At 39.8% G+C, this 14,168-nt stretch overlaps 1 protein-coding gene across 2 annotated transcripts in view; it reads right to left on the reverse strand.

Moving 5' to 3' along the window:
- Positions 1-14,168, reverse strand: part of ralgapa2 (Ral GTPase activating protein catalytic subunit alpha 2) — a 207,635-nt gene that overhangs the window by 14,064 nt on the left and 179,403 nt on the right. For both annotated transcript variants that reach the window (XM_056255880.1, XM_056255879.1), the window contains one exon: positions 1,681-1,805. In XM_056255880.1, the coding sequence (XP_056111855.1) occupies positions 1,681-1,805 (125 nt within the window). The remainder of the gene's footprint in view (positions 1-1,680; positions 1,806-14,168) is intronic.

Raw genomic sequence — 14,168 nt, forward strand, 5'->3', positions numbered from 1 at the left:
TTGGCGACACAAACCGAAGAAACACGAAAAGAAAAGAAACAGGCATGACAACTCAGATTATACACAGAAAAGAATGAACATGAGACAGTAATTAGAACAAAAGAGAAAGGCGAACGAAGAAAAAAGAGAGAACGACAATCTGGGAAAGCAGTTTCTGATGTGTTTGATGGAGGGACGACAAGAAACCCTGAGATGCAAAAGAAGAGAAATTCAGAGAGGTGGAGTTTGAAGTGTCTAATAGGGTCGGTCTCCCTCCCTCCCTCCCTCCCTCTCTCTCTCTCTGGGTTCAGTGGGTGTGTCTGTGAGCCGCTCTGTATGCAGCTTTTGTCACGAGTCAATAGAGGTCACCATAGCGATTTTCAACGCCTTTCTAGGAAATAAATGGGCGTCGCTATAGAAATCAAAAGTTTCAGAGGATTATTCTGCAAAATGATGGAAAAGAATGAGTTCTGTACAGTGCTCTCCACACCAGACCGGCTGCATTCAGGGACGGGGGAATTACCATCCACTTGAAGAACAGAGTTTAACACATATTAAACAGCTATTTAAATAACAAAGAAAAGTAAATACACTCGGCAAAATGCACTACCTGTCCAGCCAAACAAACACAACCGCTTTTCTCATTCTGTCAATGTAAAAAAAAAAAAAAAAAATTAAAATCCTGAAAAACTGACAAAAATTAAGATTCAATCTTTGTTTGTTTTTTAAAGAAAAAGGGAAAGTCGTGACTGTAGTATATGAGACCGGGTTACTATCATGAACTAAAACTAAAACCATAAAAAAACATTTTCATTACGTGAAAAAAACAAACATTAACGGAAATAAAACAAAATGAAATATAAAAAACTAATTTTATTAACTTATTTAATTTCAGTTAGTTGCAACATCTCATTTCGGTTTAGTACTAAAAAAAGCTACAACTAAATAAATGTAACTTTTTAAGATTAGATTCCTTTCCATGACACCCTGGTTCTTTAAATAGAATTATGCCCACATCAATTTCTCCTTTTCAGGTGTGTAATTCATTAAGCTGTACAAGGATTGTGGTTTGACACTGCTTTCACAAGCGTAGGCTGTATTGATTTGATTTTTGCAGTCATAAAATGTCGAGCCTGTACGGTCAGTGCAGTGACCTCATGGTTTCATCCAGACCTGTGCGCTACCCATATCCATAGTCTTACAACACATGTGGACTGCAATAAGCAACCGTACCAGACAATCTATCCATTTTAGTGATTTCCCAATTTTGGGGTGGGAGAGGAATACCGAGGACAGCAAAATGAAAACTGTACTTTATTTTGCAGTGTGTGCACTGACAGTTTACTTACGCAAGATAAGTTAAAGGAATAGTTCACTTAAAAATGAAAATTCTGTCACCATTTATGGACCCCATTGACTTCCAGTTGGAAAAAAAAATACTATGGAAGTCAATGGGGTGCATCAACTGTCTGGTTACTCACATTCTTTAAAATATATTCCTTTGTGTTCAACAGAAGAAAGAAATTCATACAGGTTTGAAACAACTTGAGGGTGAGTAAACGATGACACGATTTTCATTTTAAGCGAAACTATTCCTTACATGGATTTGACATGGGTTAAGTTGTTAGGTTTAGGTTCTGGGTTAGTACAGTACCACTCATTTAAAAAAAGTCAAATGAAAGGCTAGAGACGGTGTCTCACCTGCTCCTCCCGTTGGCCAGTAGCTGGGGGAAGGAGAGAAGACCTGGGCAGCAAAGTCCTCGAAGGTCATGTTCTCCTTGTGGTTCTGAATGATGGCCTCCAGGTAGAGAGCTCTCTCCTCATAACTGACGGCCCATCAAGGAAAATGACATTCACATGACAGAAGATCATCACAGGGTTCAAAAATACTCAGGAACAACGACTGGACAGTGAAAAGGGAAATATAAACAAGAACATCAGAACAACAGCACAGAAAAAGAGTTATAATGCTGTCAGCATCTAAAAAGTGATTCATGAAATCATCACAAAGTCATTTAGAAATGTTGTGTGAGGAACACACTAAAATGTATGCATGCATATTCGAAAACGGTGAATCAAGATCTTTGCACCATTTTTATGCCAATGATGCCAAATGCAACCGGTTCTCATGAGTTTTGTTGCCAACCAAGTCTGAACATGCAAAAGTGCAAGGAAGCTTTGTGAGATATAACACATACTGTATATATGTTTTTAAAAGATGTCTCTTATGCTCACAAAATCTGCATTTATTTAATACAAATAAAAAAACAGTAAAAAAACCTTATCCCCAAAGCTAAACATAACCACTTAAAAAACTAAAAAACACATAAAAAACAATGCTGTCAATATGTTAGTACTGTATGTATACATACAAATACTTATAAGATCATGTTAAAATGCACCAGTTAGGGTTAGTGGATAGAATATACAGTCTCCACAGTATTAAAAAAAAACATTTATTACTATGGAAAGTCCACATAACAGATGGAAACATGTATGTGTGTGTGTTTGTGCGTAAAGTATTTGTAAAAATGTTAAGGAACACTTAATACTAATGCAATTAATGTCCAAAAAAGGTTGGTTTAAAGCACTTAATTAATGACATTTTCTGATTTTCTGTGACCTACTGTAAAGTGAGTACTATTTACGGTTAACAAAGCATTATCTAACTCTTTACATAAGAGCTACTTAATAATAATTTGTTAATTGCATGAAGAACTCACTATTTGTAAATAGCCTATTCATATATATAGAATGTAGAGACTAAACTATTAATTAACTATAAACTAATAGTTTGCAAATGATTTGTGAGTACTTTATTACTGATACTTTTTATAAAGTGTTACCAATGTAATTTATTCCTGTGATGGTAATTAGTCCAGTTTTCAGGGATCCTTTAGAAATCATGCAAAAGGTACGGTCACATTTACCGCTGCTCTGAAAAATTTCACAGGCGAAATCCAGTCATTCCAAAGGGAATATATTTGTGGAAACCATGATAAAAGATGTTGTAAGAGACTTTGATGAATAGAAAGTTCGAAAGAACAGCGTTTGTTTGAAAAATATTCTTTTTTTAACAATGAAAAAGTTCTGATCTAAATAAAATAATTTACAAAAAAATCTCCTCAAAAAAGAAAAGGTTCATAGAGTGTATTATAATGTACATGTCTTGGTGAAAGTGCATTATTTTCTTCAGCAGTGTGAACATACTGCTAAACTTCTCCTTTTGTGTTCCACAGAAGAAAGAAAGTCACACAGGTTAAGTAACACAGCGCTGAGTAACCGAGTTTTCATTTTCCCCCCTTGCACAGGCAGCTGAAATAATCAAGGGAAGTTAATCAAAAAGGAGATGTAGCGGAAGACTTTCAGAAAAAGGACAAAAAGAAGTTATTACAGTTTGCTTGGATTACAATTTAGCTTCAGGATCCGGCACATTCCACTTGGCATTTCAGAGCAAAATGGAAACTTCATGTAATAGGCTGGGCACTGGTACTACGGCAGATGAAACCAATCAAATCTTCCTGAAGCCATTTGCCCTGCAGTCTTTACACACACATGGTGAGCGTGGCCTGTTCAGTTACAGCGACAGTCCGTTAACCGTCCAAACAAACGCATGAGCAGGTGTTTCTGCCCTGACGTCCACATACACACCAACACAAGCCTGGCAATCACTCAAGAGCTAATACACGTATACAATCAGTGTGCATTGCTGTATTTATATGTGTGTGTGTGTGTGTGTGTGCTCTAATGTGTAATGAATAGGTTGAGGAGTGGAGGCACATGCCTGCCTGCTGAAATTCTGGAGGGCCCGACTGATGCCATTCCCATCTCATTAGGGAGGCTGCTTATTCCGCCAGGCGCTAGGCTGTTGCCAAGGCCTTTGCACTCCATCATGACCACGCTGGCTACGCCACACCAGTGTGTTTGTGTGTGTGTGCCACGTGCCGGCGCAGCAGGAGCTGAGGCAACCGTGACAAATTGTTGAAAAGGTCCGACTGAACCCAACGCTGACAAGCACCTGAGCCTGAGGGCTGCACACAAGGAGGGAGCGATCGGCTTCACTTCTGCATGCTTTCTGCTCAAAACACACAGCGGGAAGGGCGGGGGCGCGCGGATCTGGGTGAAACACGTCTAGCTTAGCCTCGAAATAAAACCGAATCGAAATGATCAGCAACAGACGGTTATAAATGTGTACGTACAAATCTGAGTATTACAGGGGTATTATCAAAAAATGAAAGGTTTTGCTGGTATGGAAACATGGGCAACATTATAGGAAAGAGCCTTTGTATCAGGAAGAAAAACCTTTGGCACAATATAGCTTAGCCTCGAAATAAAACTCTGTAATCAAAACGATCAGCTAAATACGGCATGCACACATAAACATAAAATCTGAAAATTGCTACTATGGAAACACGGTGAAGTGCCTTTATGGTTCATCAGGAAAGAAAACTAAAGATGAATGACAGTGAGTACTGAAAACACAACTGAGATGTAAAGCACATTAAGTAATGGGTGCGAAAGAAAAGTGTATGTGCGTGAAATAGAGGGACAGAGGGAGGGAGGGGAAGAGAGGAATGAGAATAAGGGATAATAAGCCTGATCCCACTAGGTCAACAGAGCCATATGGCGTGCCATTATCAGAGATGCAGATGACTTAAGCGTGGCTCAGCTATTGAGATTCCTAAAACAAATATTGACCTCAGCCAGAGTCACTGCTGCCATCGGCCAACCTGCACTCCCACTTCCTGAGGATGGAAAAAAAAATCCTAACCTCCCATCTATTGAACAGATTTACGCAGCAGTCACACAGCACATTACATATCATACATTCATCTGCGCCTAAGCGATGTTTGCGGCTTCGCATCAGTTCTGGCACACCTCTGATGTACGTGACACTGCTCCGGCAGCTGTTTACATAAATGCACGCTGCTCTTTAGAAATAGGATTTGTGCTTTATTGTTCCTTGTATGCTTGATATTATAGTATAAAAAAGGTGTAGACAATTAACTACAAAAAAAAAGTGGCGTAGAAGCTATTTTCACTCAGAAATTGCTGGTAAATTTAACAAATTACAAAGAAATGGCAAGTAACACATTGAATTAAACCTGAAAATATCTCGTAAAACGTACTCCAATAATCTCTAAACATCATTTTTACAGTGTAGAAGTCCAAACCATCACGCTGGTTTTACTGCCCAACATCTCATCTCTGTCTCGGGTTTCTCTAATTGTTGTGGCACAGGTTGTTCCTTTGAGTGCATGAGGTGGGTTCCTGAGGGCTGGATGACGGTGACATGGACTAATTCAATAAAGCAGAGAACAGTGACGCCGTCCAAGCGCTCGTCTCAGTCGGAAGCAGGGAGATCTGAACATACAGGAAACACGCTGAATGTTTGCACAGACTGAGGTCTTTTAGATGACACTGTTCCAAACGCTAATGTCGAGAGAAAAACAAACACGGGACCGTTCTGTATTTCCCGCAGACGAGCGGGAACCTATATAAAGTCATCACTGAGAAGAAAGTTATCCGAAGTTTAGGGATTTCCCAACGTGATTGTAATTTAAGTCACCATTTCAAAAAACTCTCCAGTCTGATGGAAACGAAACGCAGTGGGAGTTTCCAAACCCATCAATCGTAAGAACACGACTCCCAAAGTTTCACGCACCCAGAACGCTCTACACAAAATATTTTAGAAAGAGCTGGAAACGGGCAAATTTAACATCCCCCTGAATTGTAAAATAATGTGATGACCTCATTCAAGCACAGGTCAGATTGTGGGAGAAAGGGATAAAGGGGATACAAAAGTGTGTAAACAAAAAGTACAATAGCGCTGTTACAACAGAGAGGGAAAAACAGATGAAGCAAATCCACTTTGGAGAAGAAATGTCCTCTAAGCATACCGCGGAGGGGTTTGAACAGATAATGCTCTTTTTCCACTCTTTTGGAGGCCACTTTGCCACCCCACGGTGCACCAGGTGACAAAGGCGAGGCATTAAAGGCTGTCGAGAGCAGAAGCCCAGGGGACCGCACAGACTCATTGAGTATTCAGGAACAGTCCAAAACAATCTATTCAACTGGGCCTTCAACCAGAACACTGTGTGGCAGAAGCTTCAACTGGTCTGTACATGTGTTACTACAATGAAATCAACAAACGATTGTTTATAAATCGCAGGGAAACATTTGGATTTAGATTCAAGTATGATTCTGAATCATCACTTGTGTTATAATTTCGTAATTGTTGTTTTAACGATGCACAAGCTGACATTATCGAGTGTCATTCACTTTGCAAAAACCAAACAAAAGTGTGTGATGTATTCTAGAAGAATGCAGTTAGAATTACCCCATTTTTTTATATATATTTCCTCAGAATATCAGCACAAATAAAAATGTGACTGATTAGATAACAACAGTTTAATATTGACAAGAGGTTAATATTGTGTTGCATTTTAAACTTAGTATTCAGGAAACACATTTCGTTACTGAATGAATACGCGCTTTTGAACAAATCAGTCACTGATTCAATGACCCATTTATAAAGACAGTCACTCTTCATTACTGAAAGAATCAGGACTTTGAATTAATGACTCAATGACTCACTCAGTTTTAGTGTCATCTTTAAAGTTTTTTTTATTTTTTAATAAAAAAATTTAAAAACAATGTTTATTGATAAAAATGTAAGAATCTGACCAAACATATGATGCATACATCTAAAGGCCCTTGCACACTGAGTCCGAAATTTCCGTATGCGTTTTTTCGTATTCGTGATTCGGTGGCTCTGAATTGTCAAAACACCATTCAAACACCATTCGAACTGCTTGCTACGGATGCGAAAAACGCAGAAAATCGAACCCGATTCGATTTTTTTTTTGCAAGCGTGATTGACATAACGTGAGGTCGTATTTATTTTTTAACGTGCGGAAATTTCGGATACGAATTTCGTACTCACTGTGCAAGGGCCTTAATTAGGTGAGAAAAAAAAAGCCCTTATAAAAGGTAAAATGGCCATGGAAATCAATAAAACTGCTGTGAATTGCACAGAATATGAAGAATTTGAAGAGCTTGTCTACGACAGGCATAAAACCAGTCAAGTTACCAGCACAAAAACACACTCAGCAAAATATCATGTAATTACTGATGTCAACAAAATCCCAGAAACACATTAAGATACGATTTTTGTCAATATTGCACACTCCTACACGCATATTTAGTGGTTATTATAAGTCAGATGTTTTACCGTACGAGTAAGTCCATTGGTTTTTATCACCCTACCCAACTAAATTAGCCATCGTGAAATGATAATTTTTTCTGACGTGTGTGTGAGGGTGATAGAGCAAGATGAAGAGAATGTGTGTAGTTGTCCAGATGGTAAGGGGTGGCCAGTGGGGAATTGAGAGGTCAAGCACTTTGGCAGATCAAAGCCAAGGTCAGGTGGCAGTAGTGGCCATGTTCAAGGTGCAAAGGGACTCAGAGGGCCTCAGATGGCTTCTCATTAGCAGTCAGCTCAGGGCCCAGACCCCAGGGACCGCCTTCTGAACCCATCCCACCCTGAAACCCCTCCCCTCAGTCCACACACACAACAAAAGATCTCACCCCGCAGGACACCTCAACACTGCTGACTCAGGGTCACAACGCCAGTTTGACAATGCGCATAAATCCATCATTTACATGTTGGTGGAGATAAGGAAGTAGCAAATGAAGCGGGGTAACAGGAAAGGACAGCCTTGGTTAAGATTACATCATGAAATGGTCCTGTTAATGGACCTTAGTCAGAGTAGACACCATATGTAGTGTGATGTGAACTGAAAACAAGACTGTGAGGGATGTGGATATCAGGGGCCGGATCCATGAAAATCATCTTAAGAAAGATGTTAATCAATTTGCAAGAGTGTTCCTAGTTTCAATTCTTGAAAAAGTCTTAAGTTCTCAAATATATTCTTATTTTTGTTTTCTTGAAAAGAAAATGCCAGGTTTTGGTGTTCTCTGATTGTATGATGGTAATAATCAAAATAAACATTCACGTTATTTCCGTTGCAACTGGCTTGACTGGAGTTTAACGCATGTTTGTAATGCTTTTTTCAAAGAGTCTATCTCAATATGGAGAGGTCTGTTGCATTAATAACTTCATTAAACATCTTACCTTTGGGGATTTAAGACTTAAGAATTAAGTTGGAGATTATCCATTATTATCCATAATTAACTATTTACAATTTTAAGAATGTTCTTTTCAAGAAATTAGTTTAAAACAATCTTAAGAAATGTTTTTGGGAATACAAAATATTCTCAACTGTATTCTTGAGTTCACAAATAACAATGTTAATTGTATTGAAAAATTTCAATCACGACCGTGTTTTCTGGAGTTTTTAGTTCACAGTAAATGTTACTGCGAGGGATATTTTCAATGTTTTGTTTGCCATCAATAAAATAGTGAAAATAGTGTCTACCCTGACCAATGTCTGAAAATGTTTTTTTCTGTAAGTTTAAACTAATTTTGTATTTAACCCTATAAATAGTACTTTGATAAAATGGAACAGGTTTGTGACAAAGTGCAAAGAGCAGATGGACATAGTAACCCAGAGGGGCCTGAGGAAGAGATGTAATGCTAGAGCTGTTTCAGATGGGTTTAAAGCTCTATTAGCATCGCAGGGGTCAATTATCAGACAGAGGCTTGAGGCCTTGCACTGCTGTGTCTGGTTAAACTGAAGAAAGGCCAGGTCTGATCAGAGATGGAGGCTGTAATTGAAACATAAGGAGCCTCTGGAGTTCTAGCCTGAGGACAGGCCACTTCGCTGCGCTTCTGCATTTCACTGCCGAGCCTGACAGTGATGCTTGAACAAAAAAGTGCAAATTGTACAATGCGCTTAAAGAAGTACACTAGGACAAAATAAAACACAGTGTTTTAAACATGTAGCTACAAGACACACCTGTTGACACGAGACTAGTGTGATAAAAATCACTAAATCAATTGTTTGAGCAAAGTTACAATACTGTTAAAAGGTTTGGGATGAGTATGTTTTTTATTATTAATTTAAACTGTTTTATTCAGCAAGGACACATTAAATTGATCAAAAGTGACAGTAAAGACATTTATACTGTTACAAAATACATTATCTTCTTTCAATTCATCAAATAATCTGAAAAAAAAAATGATGTAATGATACTGAAAATTCAGATTTGATCACAGGAATAAATTACATTTTACGATATCGTTAGCCTCAGCATAATTGCCTTAGACATATTTCAAATAAACATGACTTAAGCAATTATGCTATGAGGCTAACGAAAATAGAAAACAATTATGTATTATATTATTTCACATTATAAGAGTTTTTACTCCATTTTTGCTGGGATAAATGCAGCCTTGGTGAGCAGAAGAGACGGTAGTGTACATCCAACTCCTGCCATAATAATGTCAAAATCTGGCTATCCCTAAAAATATATATTTTTTCTGCTTTTTAAACCCTCAGGAATTCCCACAGAGGTTGACTGCAACTGCACTAATGTGATCATGACATTTATTCACTTTTACTACAAACGCTGTAACATTTTACTAAAAAAAAGTGACTGCTCAATGTTCATCAAAGGTCTTCCTCATTACACTGCTATTAAAATGTTATTTTAATTAACCTCTAGTATAGACAGAAATGATGGACAGGAACGTTTATGGACAGACATTTAAAGTTTAAAGAGCAAATGCAAATTTCCATCATTTCATTGCCGTAACTATCAAGGCACGGCAAAGGTTAACAATACGCTTCTGCTCACCCCTCTCTTATTTGGCCTCTAAATGGGCTCTTGTGAGAGGAAGGAGAAGTTGAAGAACTGGAGAGTGACCATGCATGCTCAACCTCCACTCCAGCCAAGCACCAGCCATTAACCTCCACCAATCACATTGACCTTGCCGTCTAGCCGGGGAAGAGGATAATTGGCTGGTTTAGAAAAAAGGCCCCGCTGCTTTTGGGATGTTGTCCGAGCGAACGCACTGCTGACATTCTCTATCTGTGAATGGAATGTTCTGCATACAGATGCCTTTCCATTTCTGCTGCACTTGTGCTCTAATTAGGCGCTCAGTGTCAGATCAAACACACTTCCAGTGTCTCAGCTACGCTGTGATTATATAGTATCACCACCTCAGACTTATATTGTGTCATGCTGTGTGTTTGACCATTTGTTATGCTGAGATATGGGAAAGAACAAAACACAAACTTGGTTAAGGTGTTTATCTGACTAAATTAAATGGCAAAAAAGGCAAACTACAGTTCCAGGTTTTATTTTTCCTATGCACCAAAAAATGCATCGAAAAACAAAAAGCTCACAGGGAAAAAAATGCATTAACTACAACACAATCAGTTATTACTATTTTGTTGGTTCTCTCTTGTTTTTAAATGTCTTGGCCAAACATTACACCAGCACAATTTGGCATGTTTCATTGCGTTACCACAAATAAAACAATTGACTCCAAGCACAACTACACAATATGCTTACAAAATCGTAAACAAGTTTTTTAATAATATTTGACGCTGCAGATTCAGGGCTTGATCATACTCTTAAAGGAACACTCCACCTTTTTGGCTCTCGCGTCTCAGATGCTGCGGTTATCACTCCGCCCAAGTAGCAGTGCTTCGCCTTCAGAGAATATAGTTCCCAGTATTTATACGGTTAAAATATGTCTGTCTCATGTGACTTTGTTTTTTGTACACTCTGTGACTATACAAATCACAACATGTAAATAGGAAAATGTTTGCGTTATTTTGTCACTTATTTGGATTAGTATGCTAGCTGCAACCATTTACTTCCAGTCTTTGTGCTAAGCTAGGCTAGCGGTGGGTGCGTCAAACAGACTTATAGCACGCACGGAGATGAAAAAGGTATGTATAAACTTATCTAACTCTGGGGGATAAGGTGAATAAGCTAAAGTCCCAAAAAGTCAAAGTTTACTTCAGTTTTGGGCAAAAACTTAGCATATGCATGCAGCGGAACACAGAGCCTTGTGAAGTATTTTACAGCATTTGCAAACACAGGCGCTCGACACACGCCCACTTGAAAGTTTCATCTAGCGCTGCACGATTAATCGCAATTAACATGAAATCGCGCTTAAACCGGTTTGGCTTATTGCGTTTATGAAATCGCAAAAGGCTAAGATTATTTGTTATGCGCAGCTTGTCAGTGACGTACGGCTCTGTGATCAGTAGTAAACGCTGCTCCATCTGAAAGCACTGCGAGTATGAGTAGCTTATAACGTAAATTTGAAAAAGCAAAACACGCCAAACATCTTTCCAAACATGAGAAGCATTTATGATCCTCTTGTCCAACAAAAGACAACATTTAATAAATCAATCAAAGCGTTTCAATCTTCTGATGCCCATAGGGATTTCCGATCCCAGAGCCGTACTTCACTGACACGCTGCGCATAAAATAATCACAGCCTTTGCCAAATCATGTGCGGTTTCATTTTGATGAATCGTGCAGCCCTAAAACTAGAGTTGCGTGTACCTCTTAACCCCCTCAAACAAGTGCTCATCAACACGGGCGTCTTTTGTTCTTGCCGTCTTGCGTACAAATTTGGCTTACATGCATTCTAGCAGCAAATGTTAAAATATTTAAACGCAACTGAAGCTCAAATCAGATCCAAAAACTGCACATTTGCATATGGTCAGAACTCCACACAGCTCCTGTATTACTCTCCACTGGACACAAATGATTTCCGGTCTCTCATCATTGTGGGATAGTGCAAAGACAGCTTGATTACACGGTTTCTGAACATGAAGCATTTATAGAAGTACACTCAGCCTTAAATGTTAACTCAAAACGCTCCGCCAATGAAAGAATGAAGTATCGCTTCTATTACCAGTTAACCATTTATGAGGGCTTTTATGGGATGGGAAAAAGTATGTTGAAAAGCAAATCAGAGAAGAGCAAGCAGCAAGAGATGTACAGATAAAGAGAGAGCACAATGGACTTGATGCCAGTTCCCGTCAGCTCCAGTGCCCGTGGGATGGCAGGTGTTGATTGGTGGATTTCTATGGCACCGCTGTAAGGGTACCTGTTGTCACGGTACTGGACGGAGGCGCGAAGCATGTCTCGGTGGAAAAGCCAGGAGGAGGTGTGAGGTGATTATGGGATGGATGGGGGAGGGAAAGAGAGGGAGCACTCCGGAGGGACGAGTGAAACAATGCTGCTGATGTGCTCGTCATTAGCTCAAGGCCCTGGCGTCTCATTACTCAGCTTGTTCTCAGAAAGAGCCGATGATTACTGATCAAGAGTGCCAGAGTGAGCGTGTGCATGAGACACGGAGAAACTACAACAAACAAGGGTGGGGACGTGTCAGAAAACATCCCTCTCGTCTTTCAGTCAGTAATGTCAGCTTCTGAAGGATGTGCGTGTGTGTGTGTGTGTGTGTGTGTGTGCGTGTGTCTCTTCCACTTTAACACGAGACTAATTAAGGCCAAAGCCCAGAGCTGAGGGGACATGAAGGGGAGTTGAGACAGGTTAATTGAACCTCAAGGGGGACGTTCACACCCTGCACATCTCACCTCTCCAGCATCCATCTCAGGAGGAGACGCAGCGACGTAGAGTTACGAGCGTGACATCACTTCCCATGCAGATTCCCGTATAGAGCTGCCAGGCCGGCCGAGTCTGAGCGCAGATTTACGACGGGTTTAAATCAAACGTCTCTGCACTACCTGAGCGTGAACACAAAGGCTCCTCTGCCTACGGCGCTCGAAGTATTGATCCGATCTATGGGTCAAAGAAAAGGGCTTGTAGGCATAGAGTGAGAATGTAGAGAGGTTAACAGGTTACACCGCACTCAACGATCTGCCGCTGTGATACAGGTGGCACTCGTATTATGGATCTCAGGGGAATTGTTCATTAAGGTGAGGTGTATGTGACTCGGCAGTTTTCCACAGAGAAAACGCGTATCCTGAACGCCAGTCCGTCTCGCTTTCTCACTGGAGAAAGATCTGACAGGAATGGGGAAGTGACTTTAGAGGTTGTGGAAAGCGGGAACACAGGATTTTCGAAGACACAACTGGACGTGTCTCTCTGAATTTTTTTTACTGGTCAACCAACGCCAGCGCTGCAGCAAAATGTTTTCAACTTCTGTTCACATGATGAAGCGTTGCTTTTGTGAACCTTTGTACTTCTCCTCTGCCTCCTTGCGACAAACCATAGGCACTGAAATCAATGAAATCAATCATAGGCACTGAACTCTAGTGCGTAGGCATCTTAAGCAGGGCTTGACATTAAAACCCGCCATATGCGGGTGCATTTCAGCAGTGGCGTGTAACGCAGTCACTCCTACTAGCCACTTTGGCGGGCTGAATTTTATATAGGCCTCATATACAATTGTAGTCTTTTAAAAAGGCATCTGAAATAATAAACAGTGCAATCTAGTGTTGGTAAAAAATATAGATGTTTCGATACATGCCGATACTGAACTATCTGAAACTCTTCCGCAGGATGCACCAGCAACGCATTCTCCCTCTTTAATCTGTCCAACAGCGAGTTGACACCCTTTATAGTCTATGGTTGACACACAAACCCTTTACTCAAACCCCTTTAATTTACTCCGGATGAATATTGTTGGTTACAGGGTGAGGGATTGTGCATATTGGGCATAATAGGCTTTATGCACAGCTTCACTACTTCCTGAATTTTAGCCAGCTCCTTTGTTTCCTGTCTGCCATTATTGGACAAACTGATTAATCCAGGTGTGCCTGATTATTGTTACTGAGGCCAGGCACACCTGGATTAATCAGTTTGTCCAATAATGGCAGACAGGAAACAAAGGAGCTGGCTGAAGTTCAGGAAGTAGTGCAGCTGTGCATAAAGCCAATTGACCTCATTCCTGCAGATTTTGTGCTCACACCCAAAGTGCTTGTACATAAAGACAAGTATATTGGCTATTTAAAACAGTATAATGGGTCCGTGCGTCATGTCTTAAAGCAACAGCAGCCTAATATACTGGCTGCCAAATAATGAGATATTATAAAAAATATCTATATGGCAGTTTTTCCCTATGGTATCGATGTCAAAATTGTGGCCAGTGAGCAAAAAAGTTAATGTCAAGCTCTGATCTTAAGACTTTGAGGAGATTGCATAGCAACGCATTGCTTAAAGGTACAATATGTAAGAATTTTGTAATAAAATATCCAAAAATCACTTGCACAGTGTGATATATTTCCTGCAGT

This window comes from Rhinichthys klamathensis, unplaced genomic scaffold (assembly GCF_029890125.1).
Source record: "Rhinichthys klamathensis goyatoka isolate OS25496 unplaced genomic scaffold, OSU_Roscu_1.1 h1tg000123l_1, whole genome shotgun sequence".
NCBI lineage: Eukaryota > Metazoa > Chordata > Actinopteri > Cypriniformes > Leuciscidae > Rhinichthys > Rhinichthys klamathensis.